Source organism: Babylonia areolata, chromosome 6 (genome assembly GCF_041734735.1).
Source record: "Babylonia areolata isolate BAREFJ2019XMU chromosome 6, ASM4173473v1, whole genome shotgun sequence".
Lineage (NCBI taxonomy): Eukaryota > Metazoa > Mollusca > Gastropoda > Neogastropoda > Buccinidae > Babylonia > Babylonia areolata.
Window position 1 is genome coordinate 15,541,251 of NC_134881.1, and position 20,495 is coordinate 15,561,745.

The 20,495-nt window shown below is 44.5% G+C and overlaps 1 protein-coding gene across 1 annotated transcript in view; it reads right to left on the reverse strand.

The window, feature by feature from the left end:
* The window catches only part of LOC143282780 (uncharacterized), a 70,510-nt gene that overhangs the window by 10,446 nt on the left and 39,569 nt on the right, over positions 1 to 20,495 (reverse strand). The window contains exon 2 of the mRNA XM_076588545.1: positions 7,734 to 7,775. Within this exon, the coding sequence (XP_076444660.1) occupies positions 7,734 to 7,775 (42 nt within the window). The remainder of the gene's footprint in view (positions 1 to 7,733; positions 7,776 to 20,495) is intronic.

Genomic DNA, 20,495 nt, shown 5'->3' on the forward strand with positions numbered 1-20,495 from the left:
GGGGAGACCCTCCCTTCGGGGGTGAAGAACAGAAAGGAGGAATCTGTGCTGTGCAGACTGCGTACGGGGCACACTTTTTTTTTACTCATTCTTACTTGTTGAAGGGGGAGGAGGCCCCTCGATGCGTTCCCTGTGACGAGCCTCTCACCGTGAAACACGTGCTCCTTGACTGTTGGGATCTGCATGACGTTAGACGCAGACATTACACGGCGGTTTCTTTGAAGACTTTGTTTCGTGATGTCCCTCCGTGGGCGCTGATGGACTTCTTAAAAGAAGTGAACCTTTTTAACCAGATTTGAAGGTTTTAAACTATGGAAGTTTTTTTTTAACTTTGGAGTGGAAAGTTTGAAGTGGTGACTCGTTTTAATTGGTTGTTTTTTTTAGCCTTGTAGCAGTAATTGACGCGGCGATAGCCTTGAGATGGCCTTAGTGGTCGGCGAGGCTCTAAGCACCATAATTTCATTTCATTTTTTGTTGGTGTTGTTGTTGTTGGACTTGTTTTGGATGTTTTTGTTGTTGCTATTGGAGTTGTTGTTGTTGTTTCTGGATTTTGTGTTGTCATTGGGCTTCTTGTTGTTGTTATTGGACTTATATGTGTTGTTTTCATTGTAGCTATTGGACTTGTTGTTTTTATTGGACTTTGTGTTGTTGTTATTGGATTTTTTCAGAAGAGAGGTATGTGTTTGTTGTTACTGGATTTGTTGTGATTATTGGGCTGTTTTGTTGTTATTCGGTTTGTTGTTGTTGTTGTTGTTGTTATCGGGTTTTTGTTGTTTTTGCTATTGGACATTTTGTTGCTGTTGTAACTGGATATTTTGTATAGGACTTTTTGTTTGTTGTTGTTGTTGCAGGACTTTTTGTTGCTGTTATAGGGCTTTTTGTTGTTGTTGTTGCAGGACTTTTTGTTGCTGTTATAAGACTTTCTGTTGTTGTTGTAGGACTTTTTGTTGCTGCTGTTGGACGTTGTTGTTATAGGACTTTGTTGTTGTTGTTATTGTTGACTTTTTGTTGTTGTTATAGGACTTTTGTTGTAGGACTTTTTGTTGTTATTGTAGGACTTTTTGTTTTTGTTGTTGTAGGACTTTTTGTTGTTGTTGTAGGACTTTTTGTTGTTGTTGTAGGACTTTTTGTTGTTGCTGTTGTTGTTGTAGGACTTTTTGTTGTTGTTATAGAACTTTTTGTTTTGACATTTTGTTACTGTTGTAGGACTTTTTGTTGTTGTTGTTGTTGTAGGACCTTTTGTAATTATAGGACTTTGTTGTCACAAACACACCCCTCATCCTCTCCTACCTTAGTCCATACCCCCCCCCCCCACCCCACACCCCCCTTCTTCTTTCCCCTACTTCAGTCGAAGTTTCTTCTTCTTTTGATAACTTTTAGAGATATACTTCAGAGAAAGACTTTTGCAGGCATGTCTGCCTGATCGATCGCACTGGCAGATCGAGGGCCTGGTCTCACGGTAAATTACATCTTTATATATATTATTTTTTCTTCAAATCATTTTAAATGTATCGTTTGGTACATCGACGAACACAAATAAATGGGTTATGAGTGAGTAGAACTTTACTGTTTTTAACGATAGCATAGAAACGTTTGTGGATATATGATTTTCTTAATACTGTTTTTAATGTTTCCTGTTTGAAACTATGTTTTAGTTGTTTTTAAATCGGTCTTTTTGATAAAGACGGAAAAGCGCAAACAAAACAAAACAAAACAAAAAAACAAACCAACCCAGCTATTGCTGGACAAACACTGTTGTCCACGGCTATTGCTGGACAAACAAACACCGCAGTCAACAGCCATTGCTGGACAAACACGGCAGTTTATCTTCCTCATCAAACAAGCGGCTGAAACCTTCCAGCCATGTTTCGTTTCAACGGCGGAGAGCTCCGTGTGTGTGTATATGTGTGTGTGTGCGTGTGTGTGGAGGGGGGGAGGGGGGGTGGGGGGTGGAGGGGGTGTGTGTGTGGAGTGGGTAGAGCGAGCCTGCGCAAGAGAATGTGTAAAATGTCTTCTCACGTCCTCCAGAAGCGAGAAAAGGGGGAGAGCAAACAGTCTTAGCTGGACCTCATCAGCTGCAGGAAGCCGCTGTCCTGTTGGAGTTCAGCTCAGCGGCTTTTTCCCCAGCATGCCGGCAGCGGTGGAAGAGTGCTCTCCCCCTCCCCCCCCCCGTTCCCTCCCCCCCCTTACCCCTTGCATTCCATGTCCATGTCCATCTGGCCACGTCAACTCTTCCCCCCCCCCCCCCCCATCGACCATCGACCATGGAAGCCAGGTCTGTTTGATCAGTTCATTGCCAGTCTTTGAACAGCTGAAAGGACTGCTGTGGTGAAAAGATTACTTTTGACCTTATTTTTTTTGAATGGCGACTTCGTTCACGTTGATTGTGACCAGCCACACACAGCCTCTTGTGTCTCCTCTCCGTTGTCTTTGTCACCGTGTCTGAACATTATTTGCGCGGGTGTATGAGCGCTTTTTATTTTATTATTAATTATTTTCAGTTGTTGTTGTCATTCTGTTTTTGACTGATTGGTACAGTTTGACATAAGGTTGCATCACTGTTAGTTGTAAATTTCAGAACTGTTAGTTGTAAACTTCAGAACTTAGTTGTAAATTTCAGAACTGTTAGTTGTAAACTTCAGAACTGTTAGTTGTAAATTTCAGAACTGTTAGTTGTAAATTTCAGCACTGTTAGTTGTAAATTTCAGAACTGTTAGTTGTAAATTTCAGCACTGTTAGTTGTAAATTTCAGCATTGTTAGTTGTAAATTTCAGTTCTAAATTTCAGCACTGTTAGTTGTAAATTTCAGTTCTAAATTTCAGCACTGTTAGTTGTAAATTTCAGATGTAAATTTCAGCACTGTTAGTTGTAAATTTCAGTTCTAAATTTCAGCACTGTTAGTTGTAAATTTCAGCACTGTTAGTTGCAAATTTCAGTTGTAAAATTCAGCACTGTTAGTTGTAAATTTCAGCACTGTTAGATGTAAATTTCAGCACTGTTAGATGTAAATTTCAGCACTGTTAGTTGCAAACAATCTGTATGAGCGCTTTTATTGTCATCATGTTTGACTGACTGGAACAGTTTGACACAAGCTTGCAGCAACGTTAATTGTAAATTGCAGCACTGTCGGTTGTTCAGTAATTACGGCATTGTTAATTGTAAATTGCAGCACTGTTAGTTGTACACAATCAATGACCATTAATTTTTTCTTCTCTCTACAGTGATCTTTCTATACTTTTCTTGGTTGAAGGTGACGTTCAGGAAGGAGATCTGCGTTTACGATAAAGGGAAAAATTATGTGGCCTGATTTTATTTTTGTCATATGCTATCTCACTGTAAAACTTCCAGCAGACACCTCCTTTCTCCACTCACCATCCCAAGGAAAAAATGAGAGAGAGAAAAAAAAAACCCAGAAAAGAAAAGAATGTATCCATTCATACATATGCATTGGTGACTTGCCAGAGGCGATCTGTGATTTATAGAAACGAATGAACTGCACTCACAACCCGGAAATGCTTGCTGAAATATTAGTTTTACTCTCTCTCTCTCTCTCTCTCTCTCTCTCTTTCCCTCCGGCTTGTTCGCTTTCACACACAAACACACACACACACACACACACACACAGAGGCACGTGCACCCACACATTTGAGCAGAGAGAGAGAGGGGGGGGAGAGAGAGACAGAGAGAGAGACAGAGAGAGATACAGAGATAGATACAGACAGACAGAGACAGAGACTGAGATCGCATCTTAAATACAACTTCAAGAAATGAATTAGGCGAACTTAGCATTTTCCTCCATTCGTCCAAGACAGGAGCGAGAGAATTTGAGCGGAGGGGGGTGGGGGTGGGGTGGGGAGAGTGAGTGGGGGGTGGGGGGGTGGGGGGGGGGGGTGGAGACAGACAGCGGATGAGGTGAGTCCTGTGCAAAGAGAGAGAGGCCTGGAGGCGTGTGTGGGGGAGCGTACAGGAGAGGGACAATCCACAGCCTTCATTTTAAAAACACGACCAACTTGGAATGGCCGCTATACTACGCTGTCAATTAGGACGTCCTTGGGGAAAAGCAACGTTTGGTGCGCCTGCCGCCGCATTGAGTGTGGTAAAGCTTGATGTTGAATCAGAGGCGTGTGTGGTAGGCGCATGCGTGCACACACACACACACACACACACACACACACACACACACGCACACACACTTCTCCCTCTTTCACTCTCACTCTCTCAAAAGCAAACGCACACACACACACTCATACACACACAGAGAGATACACACACACACACACACACACGCACACACACACAGAGTACACACACACACACACACACACACACACACACACACACACACACACACACACACACACACAGAGTTCACTGAAAAGCACGCCCACCCACTTCAACCATCGTTAAGATCAGACTCAAAATTTCACATAATCTCTTCCGTCCTTCTTCCTCCCCCATCTAGTCCCCCCCCCACCCCACCCCTAACGCCCCCGAACCCCATTCCTCCTTCCTCCCCCCCCCCACACACACCCACACACTCCCCGTGCCACTCCCACGACCCTTTCCCTAACTCTCTCCTTGGAGAAGAGGAGAGGGGGGTGGGGGAAAGAAAACCCCCCACGTTTCCAGAGAGTTAATCCGGCCTTGCTGGCTTGCATGGTAGGCCGGAGGATGAAGGCGCAAGTAAATTGCATTTTTGATCAGGTCCTTCACACTGCACAACAACATCCTGACCTTCATGCAGCAAAGTGTTTTCCTAGCCCCCCCTCCCCCCACCCTCCCACGCCCACCCCCACCGCATCCCCCGCCCACCCCACGCCCTCCACACAGACACAACCCTCCTTTCTTTCTGGAACCTATGCCTTGTCGTTGTTAGCCATGTCCCCTTGTGCAGAATGCACTTAACGCACGTTGAAGAACCCATGGCAACAAAGGGGTTATCCCGAGCAAACGTTTTGTAGAAAAATCCACTTCGATAGGAGAAACAAATAAAACTGTAGGCAGAAAAAACCCCTCCAACAAAAACAAACAAACAAACAAAAAAAACAAAAACAAAAACAAACAAAACAAACAAAAAAAAAACGCACAAAAAGGTGGGTGGCGCTCTCGGTGTAACGACGCGCTGTTCCTGGGGAAAACAGCCCGAAATCCACACAAAGAAATCTTTTGTCACAAAAAATAGTACTGTTATTCTGGCTATCCCCCCCTCCCCCCGAAACAGCCTCCCAATCCTAGCTATCCCCTCCAGTTAGCTGTTCCCAATGCTGGCTATCCCCTCCAGTTAGCTGTTCCCAATGCTGGCTATCCCCTTCAGTTAGCTGTTCCCAATGCTGGCTATCCCCTTCAGTTAGCTGTTCCCAATGCTGGCTATCCCCTTCAGTTAGCTGTTCCCAATGCTGTCTACCCCCCTTCAGTTAGCTGTTCCCAATGCTGTCTACCCCCCTTCAGTTAGCTGTTCCCAATGCTGGCTATCCCCTTCAATTAGCTGTTCCCAATGCTGTCTACCCCCCTTCAGTTAGCTGTTCCCAATGCTGGCTATCCCCTTCAGTTAGCTGTTCCCAATGCTGTCTACCCCCCTTCAGTTAGCTGTTCCCAATGCTGTCTACCCCCCTTCAGTTAGCTGTTCCCAATGCTGTCTACCCCCCTTCAGCTAGCTGTTCCCAATCTGGCTATCCCCCTTCAGTTAGCTGTTCCCAATGCTGGCTATCCTCTTCCCCCCTGCTTAACTGGCTCTCTGTCTCTGCATGTCCCTTGTCTCTGTCTTTTGTCTTACTCTCTGCCAGTATCTACGTATCTTTCATCACATAAACATACACACACACACACACACACACACACACACACACGCACGCACGCACGCACGCACGCACGCACGCACACACACACACACACCACATTGTATCCCATTCGACTATGAATGCAAACTTTTTTTTTGCTGTTAAAAAAAACAAGAAATAAACAGACAAAAAACACAACAACGAAACTGGGTTGTATCGGTAATGTTCGACCACAGGTACACCGAGAATGTCAACAGACTGTGGTCGTCGATCGTTCTCCATCTTGGTGCCAGAGTTTGCATGATAACTGTGAAGAAAAAAAACGCCCCCCTCACCCCCACACTCCTTGCCCCCCACCTCCACTCCTACCCTTGCAACTACGAGATGGTTCTGTACAATAATTCCTTCCCTAAATCCCACCTCTCTGTCTGTCTGTCTGTCTGTCGTCCCCTCTCTGAAGGAGATAGCTAGGATTGGGAACAGCTAACTGAAGGGGATAGCCAGGATTGGGAAAAGCTAACTGAAGGGGATAGCCAGGATTGGGAACAGCTAACTGAAGGGGATAGCCAGGATTGGGAACAGCTAACTGAAGGGGATAGCCAGGATTGGGAACAGCTAACTGAAGGGGATAGCCAGGATTGGGAACAGCTAACTGAAGGGGATAGCCAGGATTGGGAACAGCTAACTGAAAGGGATAGCCAGGATTGGGAACAGCTAACGGAGGCGGATAGCCAGCATTGGGAACAGCTAACTGAAGGGGATAGCCAGCATTGGGAACAGCTAACTGAAAGGGATAGCCAGGATTGGGAACAGCTAACGGAGGCGGATAGCCAGCATTGGGAACAGCTAACTGAAAGGGATAGCCAGGATTAGGAACAGCTAACGGAAGGGGATAGCCATGATTGGGTTGATACGAGTGGTTGTGTGTGTGTGTGTGTGTGTGTGTGTGTGTGTGTGTGTGAGAGAGAGAGAGAGAGAGAGAGAGAGAGAGAGAGAGAGAGAGAGAGAGGTAATAATAATAATATAATTTGTTCTTTCCGACTCTAAGCCACACCTTAATTCGATCTCAATTCTTCGCTTCTACATTACAGTTCAACATCTCCAGCAGTTAAAACCGTTTTTATTAAAAGCGCGTGGATGGAACGTTGACGAGAGCAGACTGTTTTCACGAAACCCGAGTGATATGTTCTCACGGATGGTCTAAAAGCCAAGCTGCCTGGACCAGCTTTCTGCACACAGGAACGCTCGGTGAGAGACAATCTGCTCAGGCATAACCATTCAGTAACTAGTTTATTCTGTGCCACGGCCTCGGTGTGTCAGAGACATCATCATTATGGCTACTGACTGGCTGTTTCCCCCGTAACATTTCTTTTGACCTCGAACTGTTCCTGTGGACGTTAATTTAGTTTAACTGATTGTGCGAGGAATTGGAGGAGGCTGTGTTGCCAAAATGTCTGGAGCCATCACGGTTTACTAGACGACAGGATATATATATATATATATATATATATATATATAGAGAGAGAGAGAGAGAGAGAGAGAGAGAGAGAGAGAGAGAGAGAGAGACACACACACACACACAGATAGTTTGATAGATGATTGTGATCATCACTGAAGTGGCGCAAGTGAAAATATGATTTACATCTTCATCACCCAAGCATATCTTTCACTGCCAACGATATAACATCACAAACACACACACACATATGCACACACACAAACACGACACACACACACACACACACACACACACACACACACACAACCACACACCAACACTTCAGGAAAACATTTCGCAAAATTTCAGTGTTCTCAAATATTCGATAACACGACTACTCACTCCACCCTCCCCACCCAGCCACTCACACTAACAATTAACATGCCCCCTCCCCCCACCCACCCCCACCCCATACCCCCCACATCAATCAATCAAGTAATGACAAATTGAAAACTTACCGCCCCAGCATGCATGTATGGCCCACCTTCCGGTGCACTTCCCTGCACACACACACAAAACACCAACGAAATCATAATTATGTGTTCTCAGTAGCTTAAAAAACCCCCACAAAAAACCCACAAAAAACCTACCACCACCACCACCACCACAACAAAAACAACAACAAACAAACCAAAAAACAACCCCCCCCCCCCCGAAAAAAAAACACAACAAAACAAAAAAAACCCAAACAAACAAACAAACAACAAAAATAAAACACAATAAAAATTCATTTGTTTATTGCTGACGTGGGATTTACACAAGAAGATGACAGTTTCAGTTTCAGCTTCAGCTTCAGTTTTTCAACGAGGCGTCACAGCGTTCGGACAAAGCCTTATACGCTACACCACATCACCTGCTAGGCAGATGCCTGACCAACAGCATAACCCATCGCGCTTAGTCAGGCCTTGAGCGCATGCTCATAGATTTGTGTACCTATCAGAGTGGATTTCTTTCTTTTTTTCTTTTTTTTATACATAATTTTGCCAGAGGACAATACTATCGTTGCCATGGGTTCTTTTCCAGAGCGCCAAGTGCCTGATGCACACGGGACCTCGGTTTATCGTCTCATCTGAAAGACTAGACGCTCAGTTGGATTTTCCACACTAGGGATAAAGGGCGAGAGGGGGACGACACACACCCTCACAGACTCTCCTTCCAGGACAGAAGTGGACTGGACAGCATTAAAGGCAAGAGGATCAGTTTCTCATGTTGAACTTTTCACGTTCTGATCATGTGGAGTGATGGCCTAGAAGTAACGCGTCCGCCTAGGAAGCGAGAGAATCTGAGCGCGCTGGTTCGAATCACGGCTCAGCCGCCGATATTTTCTCCCCCTCCACTAGACAGACCTTGAGTGGTGGTCTGGACGCTAGTCATTCGGATGAGACGATAAACCGAGGTCCCGTGTGCAGCATGCACTTAGCGCACGTAAAAGAACCCACGGCGACAAAAGGATTGTTCCTGGCAAAATTCTGGAACAAAGGTTGGAACAAAGCTGCATTTGGTTCTGTTTTTGTTTTAAATTTTGGAACTCAGAAACGTTTGCCTGAAGGTAAGAGTTGATAATACATTGCATGCGTATGGCTGCTGTCGCTTGAAATGCATCTGGCTTTCTGTCGTACTCTGACATTGTACAATCTCTCTCTCTCTCTCCGTCTCTCCCCTGTCCCCTTTCTACCTGCTCATTTGATTCTTCCCCGTACTCACAGGATTCCTTTCTGCACCCCCCCGTCCTCCTAACCCTTCCTATCTCTCTTTCACCACCTTACTCCAGCCCTCTTTGTCCTTCCCTTATCCCCCCGCCCGCCCCCCTCTCTCTCTCTGTTTCTTGTCTGTCTGTTTTTTTTCTCTCTCTGTGTTTGTCTGTCTGTCTCTCTGTTTTTTGTCTGTCTCTCTGTCTGTCTGTCTCTCTCTGTTTTATGTGTGTGTGTGTGTGTGTGTGTGTGTGTGTGTGTGTGTGTGTGTGTGTGTGTGTGTCTGTTTCTTATCTGTCTGTCTCTCTCTGTTTCTTCTCTGTCTCTCTCTGTTTCTTATCTGTCTGTCTGTCTGTCTGTCTCTCTCTCTGTTTCTTGTCTGTCTATCTCTCTCTCTCTCCGTTTCTTGTCTCTCTCTCTGTTTCTTCTCTCTCTCTCTCTCTCTCTGTTTCCTGTCTCTCTCTCTCTCTGTCTCTCTCTCTGTTTCTTGTCTGTCTGTCTGTCTCTCTCTGTCTCTCTCTCTCTGTGTTTCTTACTGTCTGTCTGTCTCTGTTTCTTCTCTCTCTCTCTCTGTGTCTCTCTGTGTCTCTATCTCTCTCTCTCTGTTTTTGTCTCCCTCTGGCTCAGTCTGTCTGTCTGTCTGCCTGCAACCCCCTCCTTCTCTCTCGATGGATTATTCCCCCCCCCCACCCCCCCGTAGCCCCCTCCCCACCAACTTCCTTCTTTTTCTTTTTCGATCTAATACTTTGGGTTTTTTTCTTATGCTTGATAATATTATTTGCGTTTTTGTGCGTGTTTTGGGTTTTTTTATGTCCAGGGCTGGGTGGAAAAAAGCATTGTACTTGCTTATCTCATTACCCTGGTGAAATAAAATTTCGTTTCGTTTCGTTTCGTTTCTTTCTCTGTGCCACTCTTGTGCGTGCTCACGCGCACGCGTGCGTGTTCTTCAATTTTACGTTCACTCACATTGTTTCATTCTGGAGGAATAGAATTCGTGTGTTCAGAAGCTATAACGTAGTCGAAGGCAGGTTGCAAAATTAGAGGAAGAAAAAATGAAGCGAATGACCAACTAGACTGTGAAACAAAAGTTGAAAAAATTCCCAACAATAGCAAAACATTTTCAGCAGTCTTTTTAAACGATTTTTATGAAAAGCTAGCTATAGAAATGTTTTGAAACCTTGTATTCAAAAACTCAAAAAGTAGTATACGTGTTTGAAAGTTTTCCTTCACAGCAGTATGTGTGTGTGTGTGTGTGTGTGTGTGTGTGTGTGTGTGTGTGTGTGTGGAGTGGTTGAGGGAGCGGCGTGTGTGTGTGTGTGTGTGTCTGTGTCTGTGTGTGTGTGGAGGGGTTGGGGGAGCGGCGTGTGTGAGCGTGTGTGTGTGTGTGTGTGTGTGTTGGGGCAGTAGACGATGGTACCGGCATATTGTTCACACTACAAGTAATGAATACCTGCTGTCTGAATGGCTGTCTTCCCCGGGGACTTCACGCTTCGATCACCTTGCACACACAGTTTCATTTCAGCGTGCTCAACACAGTGAGTCATCTCACTTTCGTCCCTGATAATAATCTCTGCGCTGAAATCAGCAATGTAAGGCTAAACTCCCCCCCCCCACCCCCCATACCCCTCATTACCTCCTCCCTTCCCCCTCCCCTCCTCCCACACACACTTCATTTAACGTTGGAAAAGAAAACAGCCTGCCAATTAACTTAACGGTGGAAACAAAGTCCCGTGCGTAAGCAAACACATTTGTCATTGCCAAAAACGAGCTTTTGACGGATTTTTCCCGCCTGAAATGCAACCGCTTTCAGATAAGTATTTTTCGTTGACCTGATTTTTCCATTATATGTATATGTACATGTATATGTATTTCTTTTTATCACAACAGATTTCCCTGTGTGAAATTCGGGCTGCTCTCTCCGGGGAGAGCGCGTCGCTATACTTCAGCGCCACCCATTTTTTGTATTTTTTTCCTGCATGCAGTTGTTTTTTTTTTTTTGTTCCTATCGAAGTGGATTTTTCTACAGAATTTTGCCAGGAACAACCCTTTTGTTGTCGTGGGTTCTTTTACGTGCGCTAAGTGCATGCTGCACGCGGGACCTCGGTTTATCGTCTCATCCGAATGACTAGCGTCCAGGCCACCACTCAAGGTCTAGTGGAGGGGGAGAAAATATCGGCGGCTGAGCCGTGATTCGAACCACCGCGCTCAGATTCTCTCGCTTCCTATGCGGACGCGTTACCTCTAGGCCATCACTCCACATCTCGGGCAGCATTCTTATGAAGGCACTCATAGCAGGCCAGCTTTCAGTTCAGTCGTTCCCAAGTCATTATGCTGCGGTTTAAATGTCAGTAGTTCTCCAGGAGACTGCATGGAGAGGTCAAAGGTGATACTCTGCATCATTGAGGAGTCACTTGCCAGTGTTCAGTTGACGTCTTGTGCACCTTCCGACGTGCAGACATTTAACAATAGCCGAATGGTTAAAGCGTTGGACTTTCAGTCTGAGGGTTCCGGGTTCGAATCTCGGTGACGGCGCCTGGTGGGTAAAAGGTGGAGATTTTTCCGATTTCCCAGGTCAACATATGTGCACACCCGCTAGTGCCTGAACCCCCTTCATGTGTATACGCACGCAGATGATCATACTCACGTTAAAGATCCTGTAATCCATGTCAGCGTTCGGTGGGTTATGGCTACAAGAACATACCCAGCATGCACGCGTACATCCCCGAAAACGGATTATGGCTGCCTACATGACAGGGTAAACAAAACGGTCGTACACGTAAAATGTTACATCTGTCTGAGTGTGTATGTGTGCGTGCCTGAAATCTAACTGACAGACACAGGAAATGAATGATGAGCGCCCAGTGGCAGCCGTCAGTCGGCTCTACCCAGGTAGGCAGCCCGTTGTGCAAATGACCCCGTGTTTATAAAACGCTTAGAGCTTGGTCTGCGACCGAGGATAGGCACTTTTTAAGTATACATATCAATCAATCAAAAAAAAAACAACCCCAAAAAACAAACAAACAAACAAACAAAAAACCCCAACAAAAAAAACAAAACAACAACAAAACAACAACTTGAACTCTGACTGCCATGGAATTGGGGATTATTCTGTCGAAAAAGTGATGACGTTCTTCTTGAAACCCACGGGAACAAAGGGGTTGTTCCTGGCAAAATTCTATAAAAAGAAAAAATCCACTTCGATAGGAAAAAACAAAAACAAACAAAACTGCACGCAGGGAAAAAAAACAAAAAAACCCAACCAACCAACAAAAAAAAAAAAAAAAAAAAAAAAGAAGAAAAAAAGAATGGGTGGCGCTGTAGTTTAGCGACGCGCTCTCCCTGGGGACAGCAGCCCAAATTTCACACAGAGAAATCTGTTGTGATAAAAAGAAATGCAAATACAAATACAAATTGTGATATGAGATTTGTGGGAACTTAGTCATGTACGCAGTTTGAATTGGCATCGTACCACATACGACCATCCTCTATCATTTTATCATTAAAAAAAAAATCAAAACAATTCAGTGCTAAGTGATGATTCACATCAGGATAAGGCTTCCTGGCATCAGCAATGGTCTCATTTTTTTTTTCTCCCGATCATCAATTCACCAATTGACTGGTTTAAACAATTTTTGTTCCAAACATTCCATGGTAGGTATATGTATATACATACACATGTATGCATATAACATCAAGTACTGACCAAAAGTATTAGTGCAAAATTGATGATAAGTCATGCAGCAAATGTCTTCATAAACATCAACAGCGTTACCAACTAAATAATGTTACGAACCAAACGAAATAGTGAGTGTATGTATAAAAAAAACACAAAAAAACCAACCCAACAAAACCCTCCTCCACCTTAACCCCCCCCCCCCGACTCCGAAAATAAAAAGAAAGAAAGAAAAAAAAAAAAAAGAAAAAAAAAAGCCATCCGATTTTCTCTTTCATTCAATCGTCCGTTCCTTCCTTCCTTCCTTGTTCCTTTCTTTCTTTCACTTTTTCTTTCTCAGTTTCTGTCCATCAAGGATTGTGAGTGGACTCAGTGAAGCTGTCCATCTTCTGTGCTCCACCAGTGGGGATGTCAGGTATAATAATAATATCTGTCACTTATGAACAGTGTTTCTGAGACATACTGAACAAAACACAGCAGAGAAGAGAGATTGAAAGAAGGAGGGAGAGAGAGAGAGAGAGAGAGAGAGAGAGAGAGAGACAGACAGACAGACAGACAGACAGACAGACAAAGAGAGAGAGAGAGAGAATGGGAGATTGAGAAACAGAGAGAAAGAAAAACAAAGAGAGAGAGAGAGAGAGAGACAGACAGGCAGACAGACAGGCAGACAGACAGACAGAGAAGTAGAGAAACAGAAATATACCACGCATACACACCATGCACAGCCCATATTTTTCTTATTACTCAAACATACACAAAAATAACCAAGCTGCAGTACACAACAGTTTTGATAAAAACAAACAAAACAAAACAAACAAACAAACAAAAGAAAACCCCCCAACAAAAACAACAACAGAAAACTTTAGTTGAAAAAGAAAGTGAGCCATTGAATCCCAAACTACGGTCACATACATTGACGAGCGTACGCATAATTATGCGCGCACGCACACATACACAAACCGAAAAAAAAAATTGTCGATCTCATCCTTCCTTTAAATTCATGTTCTCTCTCTCTCTCTCTCTCTCTCTCTCTCTCTCTCTCTCTCTCTCTCTCTCTCTCTCTCTCTCTCTATCTCTCTCTCTCTCTCTCTCTCTCTCTGTGACACAGAGCATGGAGGGGAGAAGGAAAAGGGGCAAAAGAAAGAAACGAAACAATAAAACAAATAAACAAACAAACAAAACACACACACACACACACACACACACAAACAAAACAAACAAACAAAACAAACACCCACGCACAAAAAAAAGAGAAAATCAGAAAAAGATAAGAAAAAGATAATTAAAAAAGAAGAAGAAATAAACAAAAAACAAAACAAAAAAAAACCCGAAAAAGAAAGAAAGATAGAGAGAGAGAGAGAGAGAGAGAGAGAGAGAGAGAGAGAGAGAGAGAGAGAGAGAGAGAGAGAAAGAAAAAGAAAAAGAAAGAAAGACGGAAATATCCTGGATCGTGGACAGATATGTTCCCTCAGGCTGTCTAATCCTGCCATCATCATCATCGTCACCACCACCATCATCCCACTCTCCCAACGCCCCCACCCCCCCCCGCCCCCCAAGCCCCCTCAACCCCAACTCCAGCCCCAACCCCCCACCACCCCCACCAGCCCCCCCACATCGACCGGAAAAGTGTCAACGGCCCCCACCCAATACTAGAGCCTGTTCTTGACAGCTGGAATTATCTCCCTTGTGACGGGCGCGCGCGGCACACACACGCCACGGCCCTGAGATGGCGCGTGATCCCGAGACCTTCCCACGTGGACATGAAAAACACTGGCATGCATCAGCACTGATAACACGACCCAATCACACAACGATAATACCGCACGTAATAATTATTGTGCTTCACTGGACAGAGCAGCGGTAGGGGGAGGGAGGTGTCCTAGAGTTTGCTGGGCCTCTCGCTGCATGTCTTGTGTTTGTCTGGAAGTGAAACAGCAGCGCTGTAAGTGGAAGCAGAGAATTGCTCCCACTTGGTTTTTTTTGTTGTTGTTGTTTTTCTCCCGGGGGAGGGGGACGGGGGGCGGGGGAGAGTGTGTGTGTGTGTGCGTGTGGGGGAGGTGGAGATGTGTGTGTGTGGGGGGGGGTGGGGGTGGGAGGAGGGGGGCGGAATGTGAGGAGGGGGGTGGGGGGGGGGGGGGTGCTAAATCTAGATCGTAGCGGACCGTATTCCTTTGAGAAATTGTCCAAGTGGGTCCCCCTTCCTGCTAGTCTTTTAAAAAATTTTTTTTATTTACACACACACACACACACACACACACACACACACACACACACACACACACACACACACACACACACACACACATATATATATATATATAATTATACATTTTAGAATAGATCGCATATCATCAAAATGCCGAACTGCTGCATGCAGGAATATTTAATTTAAAAGGAGAGAGAGAGAGACAGAGACAGAGACAGAGAAAGAGACAGACAGACAGACAGACAGAATAAGAGACAGAGAGAGAGACAAAGACAATGAGACAGAGAGAGGGAGAGAAAGACAGAGAGAGGGAGAGAAAGGGGTACAGTGAGACAGAGACAGGCAGAGAGACACAGAGAAAGAAAGACAGACAAAGACACACACACACACACACACACACACACACACATATATATATATATATATATATATATATAGAGAGAGAGAGAGAGAGAGAGAGAGAAGGAAACAAGAGATGTAGGGAGGACGGGTGGGGCGGGGGGGGGGGGGGGGGGAGCATGCCCAGCACACCCACAATGAAGGTAAATCTGGACCCCCTTTTTTCATAATGAAACCTTGAGTATTCATTCATCATAATCTTACGTCCAAGGGCCTCGGTCGTGTCTTAATTAAGCTTCTTTTAACTCTCTCCATACGAACGGCGAAAGAGACGACGTTAACAGCGTTTCACCCCAATTACCACCATCAAAATATTGCAAGCGGAAGGCTCTTATACTGAAGATGTGAATGTTGACAAAGAATACCACAAATCTGACGACGGAAGCTAAAGGTTGGGTCATTGAGACACCCACTGGATATCCGAGGGGTCTGTGTAGAAGAGAAAAGTGGACTGGCCGTACTGAGTGAGTTAATGTACTTTAAGACATACTGAAACACATTTTTGTGTGTGCATATTTTCTTTTAGAAACAGTGGCGTGGAAGCGAGTGTCAAATTTGACACCAAATGGTTGAGTACAGTGCACATTTCTAGCATTTCTCTAGCGATTACGTATAAACAAATGAGGCTTTAACAGAATGTGGCTGACTATAATCATTCAGGAAACGAAATGACTGGGTGAATATCTGAACACTCTTCAGCAAAAGACAACCACCAGGTTTTGACTCTGTTTCAGTTTCAGTTTCAGTTTCAGTAGCTCAAGGAGGCGTCACTGCGTTCGGACAAATCCATATACGCTACACCACATCTGCCAAGCAGATGCCTGACCAGCAGCGTAACCCAACGCGCTTAGTCAGGCCTTGAGGAAAAAAAAGGTGAATAAATAATAGATAAATACATATAAACAAAAGAAAAGAAAAGAACTACTACTAATAATAATGATATGTATAAGGCGCAAAAACTTGATGAAGTCAACTATAAGCGTACATAAATAAATAAATAATAATTTTATTAAAAAAAAGTAGTAGTAATAATAATAAAATTAAAGAAAAACAAAACAAAACAAAAAAACTCTGGACATCAACAACCGTCATGTCATTGATGGCACAGACAATCCTTCTGTCACATTCAACAGAGATACATTATTTGTATTTGTATTTCTCTTTTTATCACAACAGATTTCTCTGTGTGAAATTTGGGCTGCTCTCCCCGTGAAGAGCGCGTCGCTATACTACAGTGCCACCCATTTTTCTTTTTCTTTTTTCCCCCTGTGTGCAGTTTTATTTGTTTTTCCTATCGAAGTGGATTTTTCTACCGAATTTTGCCAGGAACAACCCTTTGGTCGCCGTGGGTTCTTTTACGTGCGCTAAATGCATCCTGCACATGGGACCTCGGTTTATCGTCTCATCCGAATGACTAGCGTTCAGACCACCACTCAAGGTCTAGTGGAGGGGGAGAAAACATCGGCGGCTGAGCTGTGATTCGAACCAGCGTGCTTAGATTCTCTCGCTTCCATGGCGGACGCGTTACCTCTAGGCCACCACTGCACTTACTCATGGTTTAACGGTTTTCCTGTCTCCACAGGTGAAAATCACAACCCAACGGCTTTCCAAGCTACTCTCCTGTCTCCACAGGTGAAAATCACAACCCAAAGGCTTTCCAAGCTACTCCCGTGTCTCCACAGGTGAAAATCACAATCCAATGGCTTTCCAAGCTACTCCCGTGTCTCCACAGGTGAAAATCACAACCCAAAGGCTTTCCAAGCTACTCCCGTGTCTCCACAGGTGAAAATCACAACCCAGTAGCTTTCCAGGCAACTCTCGTGTCTCCACAGGTGAAAATCACAAACCAATGGCTTTCCAAGCTACTACCGTGTCTCCACAGGTGAAAATCACAACCCAATGGCTTTCCAAGCTACTCCCGTGTCTCCACAGGTGAAAATCACAACCCAATGGCTTTCCAAGCTACTCTTCTGTCTCCACAGGTGAAAATCACAACCCAATGGCTTTCCAAGCTACTCTCCTGTCTCCACAGGTGAAAATCACAATCCAAAGGCTTTCCAAGCTACTCTTCTGTCTCCACAGGTGAAAATCACAATCCAAAGGCTTTCCAAGCTACTCCCGTGTCTCCACAGGTGAAAATCACAGACCAATGGCTTTCCAAACTACTCCCGTGTCTCCACAGGTGAAAATCACAACCCAGTAGCTTTCCAGCAACTCTCGTGTCTCCACAGGTGAAAATCACAACCCAATGGCTTTCCAAGCTACTCCCGTGTCTCCACAGGTGAAAATCACAACCCAGTAGCTTTCCAGGCAACTCTCGTGTCTCCACAGGTGAAAATCACAAACCAATGGCTTTCCAAGCTACTACCGTGTCTCCACAGGTGAAAATCACAACCCAATGGCTTTCCAAGCTACTCCCGTGTCTCCACGGGTGAAAACCACAACCCAAAGGCTTTCCAAGCTACTCTTGTATCTCCACAGGTGAAAACCACAACCCAAAGGCTTTCCAAGCTACTCTTGTATCTCCACAGGTGAAAATCACAACCCAATGGCTTTCCAAGCTACTCTTGTGTCTCCACTGGTGAAAATCACAACCCAAAGGCTTTCCAAGCTACTCTCTTGTCTCCACTGGTGAAAACCACAACCCAAAGGCTTTCCAAGCTACTCCCGTGTCTCCACAGGTGAAAATCACAACCCAAAGGCTTTCCAAGCTACTCCCGTGTCTCCACAGGTGAAAATCACAACCCAATGGCTTTCCAAGCTACTCTCGAATGGCAGCTGACACAAACAGTAAACCTCGAAAATTGTTGTTTAAATTCTAGCATATCCCATCTTTCATTCGTTCAGTATTACAAAAAGAAAGTCTACTTTTTATTTTTATGCCAATTTCTTTTGTTTTTAAATATTTTTTTTTGCTGTGCTTAGAAGATTCAGGAGAATTTCCGCCCATAATCTGAATCCTCAAAATCGCCACAGAAGAAGAAAAAAGATAGCTAGCGATGTTTTTTTTGTTTTTTTTCTGTCCAGGAAGAAAGGGAAGAGTGGGAGTTTGCTCATTAAAGCCGACAGCTTGAAGACCCGGACAGGGGAGAAGAACTACGATGCTTGTTACATCCAGTCAGCCTGACTCCCCCCCCCCCCACACCCCCTCCCACTTCCCCCCCCAAGGCAAAGTAATCACTGAGCTTCTTTCTGTTCGCTATTTGTTCGCTTCGTTTAGAACTTAAAGTCTTAACTCCCGAGAGCAAGGTTTCGGTTGCGCCCCTTTTCTCTGCATTCAAATTTTGTATTACGTGTAGCTGACACATTTTGTACTTTCCAAAGTCAATTCAGGTCTAGATTGGAAGCTGCTAGGCAAATCTCGCTCTCTGCCATAAATGAAGCCAAACCGTAGCTTTATTAGGCTTTTATTTTGAATAAACCTTCACCGACGTCACAGTGTCAGACTCTGGTGAGAAACTGGCTTGATTCAAATCGCCCGCCATTTATAGTCCGGTTCAGGCTTTAACAACACTGGTGCATGTTCATTCACGACAACAATCAGGAACCAATTTACTCGGAGTCTCTCGCGCATCTTTTCCAGTCTTTATAACGCCCCCCCCACACACACACACAACCCCCCACCCCTCTCCCCGAACCCCTCGACGCCCACTTTCCCCGAGTATTATATATAGCTAAATATTTTAGGCAAAGCTTGACGAATCAGCACGTATTTTGCGTACATTACCGACTGAAGACAAGAGTTTGATCAGGTAGTGCTGAATCCAGTGAAGCCGTTTGTGGAAGATGAGTAAAGGACGGAACCTACGATGTTCGCGGAGCTTTTGAAGAACACCACAATGTTAGCAAGTTTTAACGCGACTGTGACATTTTTTTTTTTTTTGGTTTGGTTTAGTTTGTTTATATACCCGACTTACGCGGGTTACATATTTCACACACACACACACACACACACACACACACACACACACACACACACACACACATATATATATATATATATATAAACGGTTTACCCCCTGTTTAGATAAATATTCAACATATAGGTTTGATCAGGTCAGGCTGCCTCTTAATGTGTGTGTGTGTGTGTGTGTGTGTGTGTGTGTGTGTGTGTGTGTGTGTGTGTGTGTGTGTGTGTGTGTGTGTTGTGTGTGTTTGACTGAGAGAGGGCGAGAGAAACATAGTGAGAGAGAGAGACAGAGACAGAGACAGAGAGACAGAGAATGATAGAGAGAGAGAGGGGGTTGGGGTTGGGGGGGAGGGTGCAGGGGGTCATCAGTATATTCTGGAGTACAATGCGTTTCATGTCAAGCACACTAGGCCTATATTTTAAGCGCTATCCTTTTAAGATGCATCGTTGAAAGAAATGGTGTTCATGACTGTGGTCTCTGTCTTCTCACCTGAACGGCAGCAGAGACATTGAGTCTGGAGGGGAAAAATACTGCAATATCTATCAGCCATGAAGAACTACCGCAACATATTTTCTGCGCTTTAGTCTTTTGTTGAACCATATACAGATAGATAGATAGATAGATAGACAGATAGAAAGGCAGACAGATACACACATAGAGAAAGACAGAGAGAAACACACTCTGTTTTCCCCCTTTCGTCCATAATTCCTCATATACACAGAGACACACAGATTCATATATACAGAGAGACAGAGAGAGAGAGACACAGAGAGAGAGAGAGACAGACAGAGACAGAGACAGAGAGGAATGATATGAAATACACACAAAAATTCAAACAGATTTTCGAAACGAGATGTGAATAACGAACTTCCATTTGATTTACTCAGTGACGTTTTCACACATTCGAACAGAATATTAAACGTCAAGTCTTTGTTTCTTCATAGAAATTTGATATTGCCAGTGGTTCGGCTATTTCACTCCTGCTTCATGCTTTGCCAGCTCAAGTCATGAGGTGTTAACTCACTCAGTACGGCCAGTCCTCTCTTCTCCTCTACACAGACCCCTCGGATGTCCAGTGGGTGTCTGAATGACCCAACCTTTAGCTTCCGTCGTCAGAATTGTGGTATTCTTTGTCAACATTCACCTCTTCAATATAAGAGCCTTCCGCTTGCAATATTTTGATGATGGTAACTGGGGTGAAGCGCTGTTAACGTCGTCTCTTTCGCCGTTCGTATGGAGAGAGTTAACCACCGAATCCTTGCATGTGTCTGTATTCTCCGTTCACCTCATTTAGACTTTGTGACTGTATTTTTCAAACGCACAAGTCACAGATATCAACG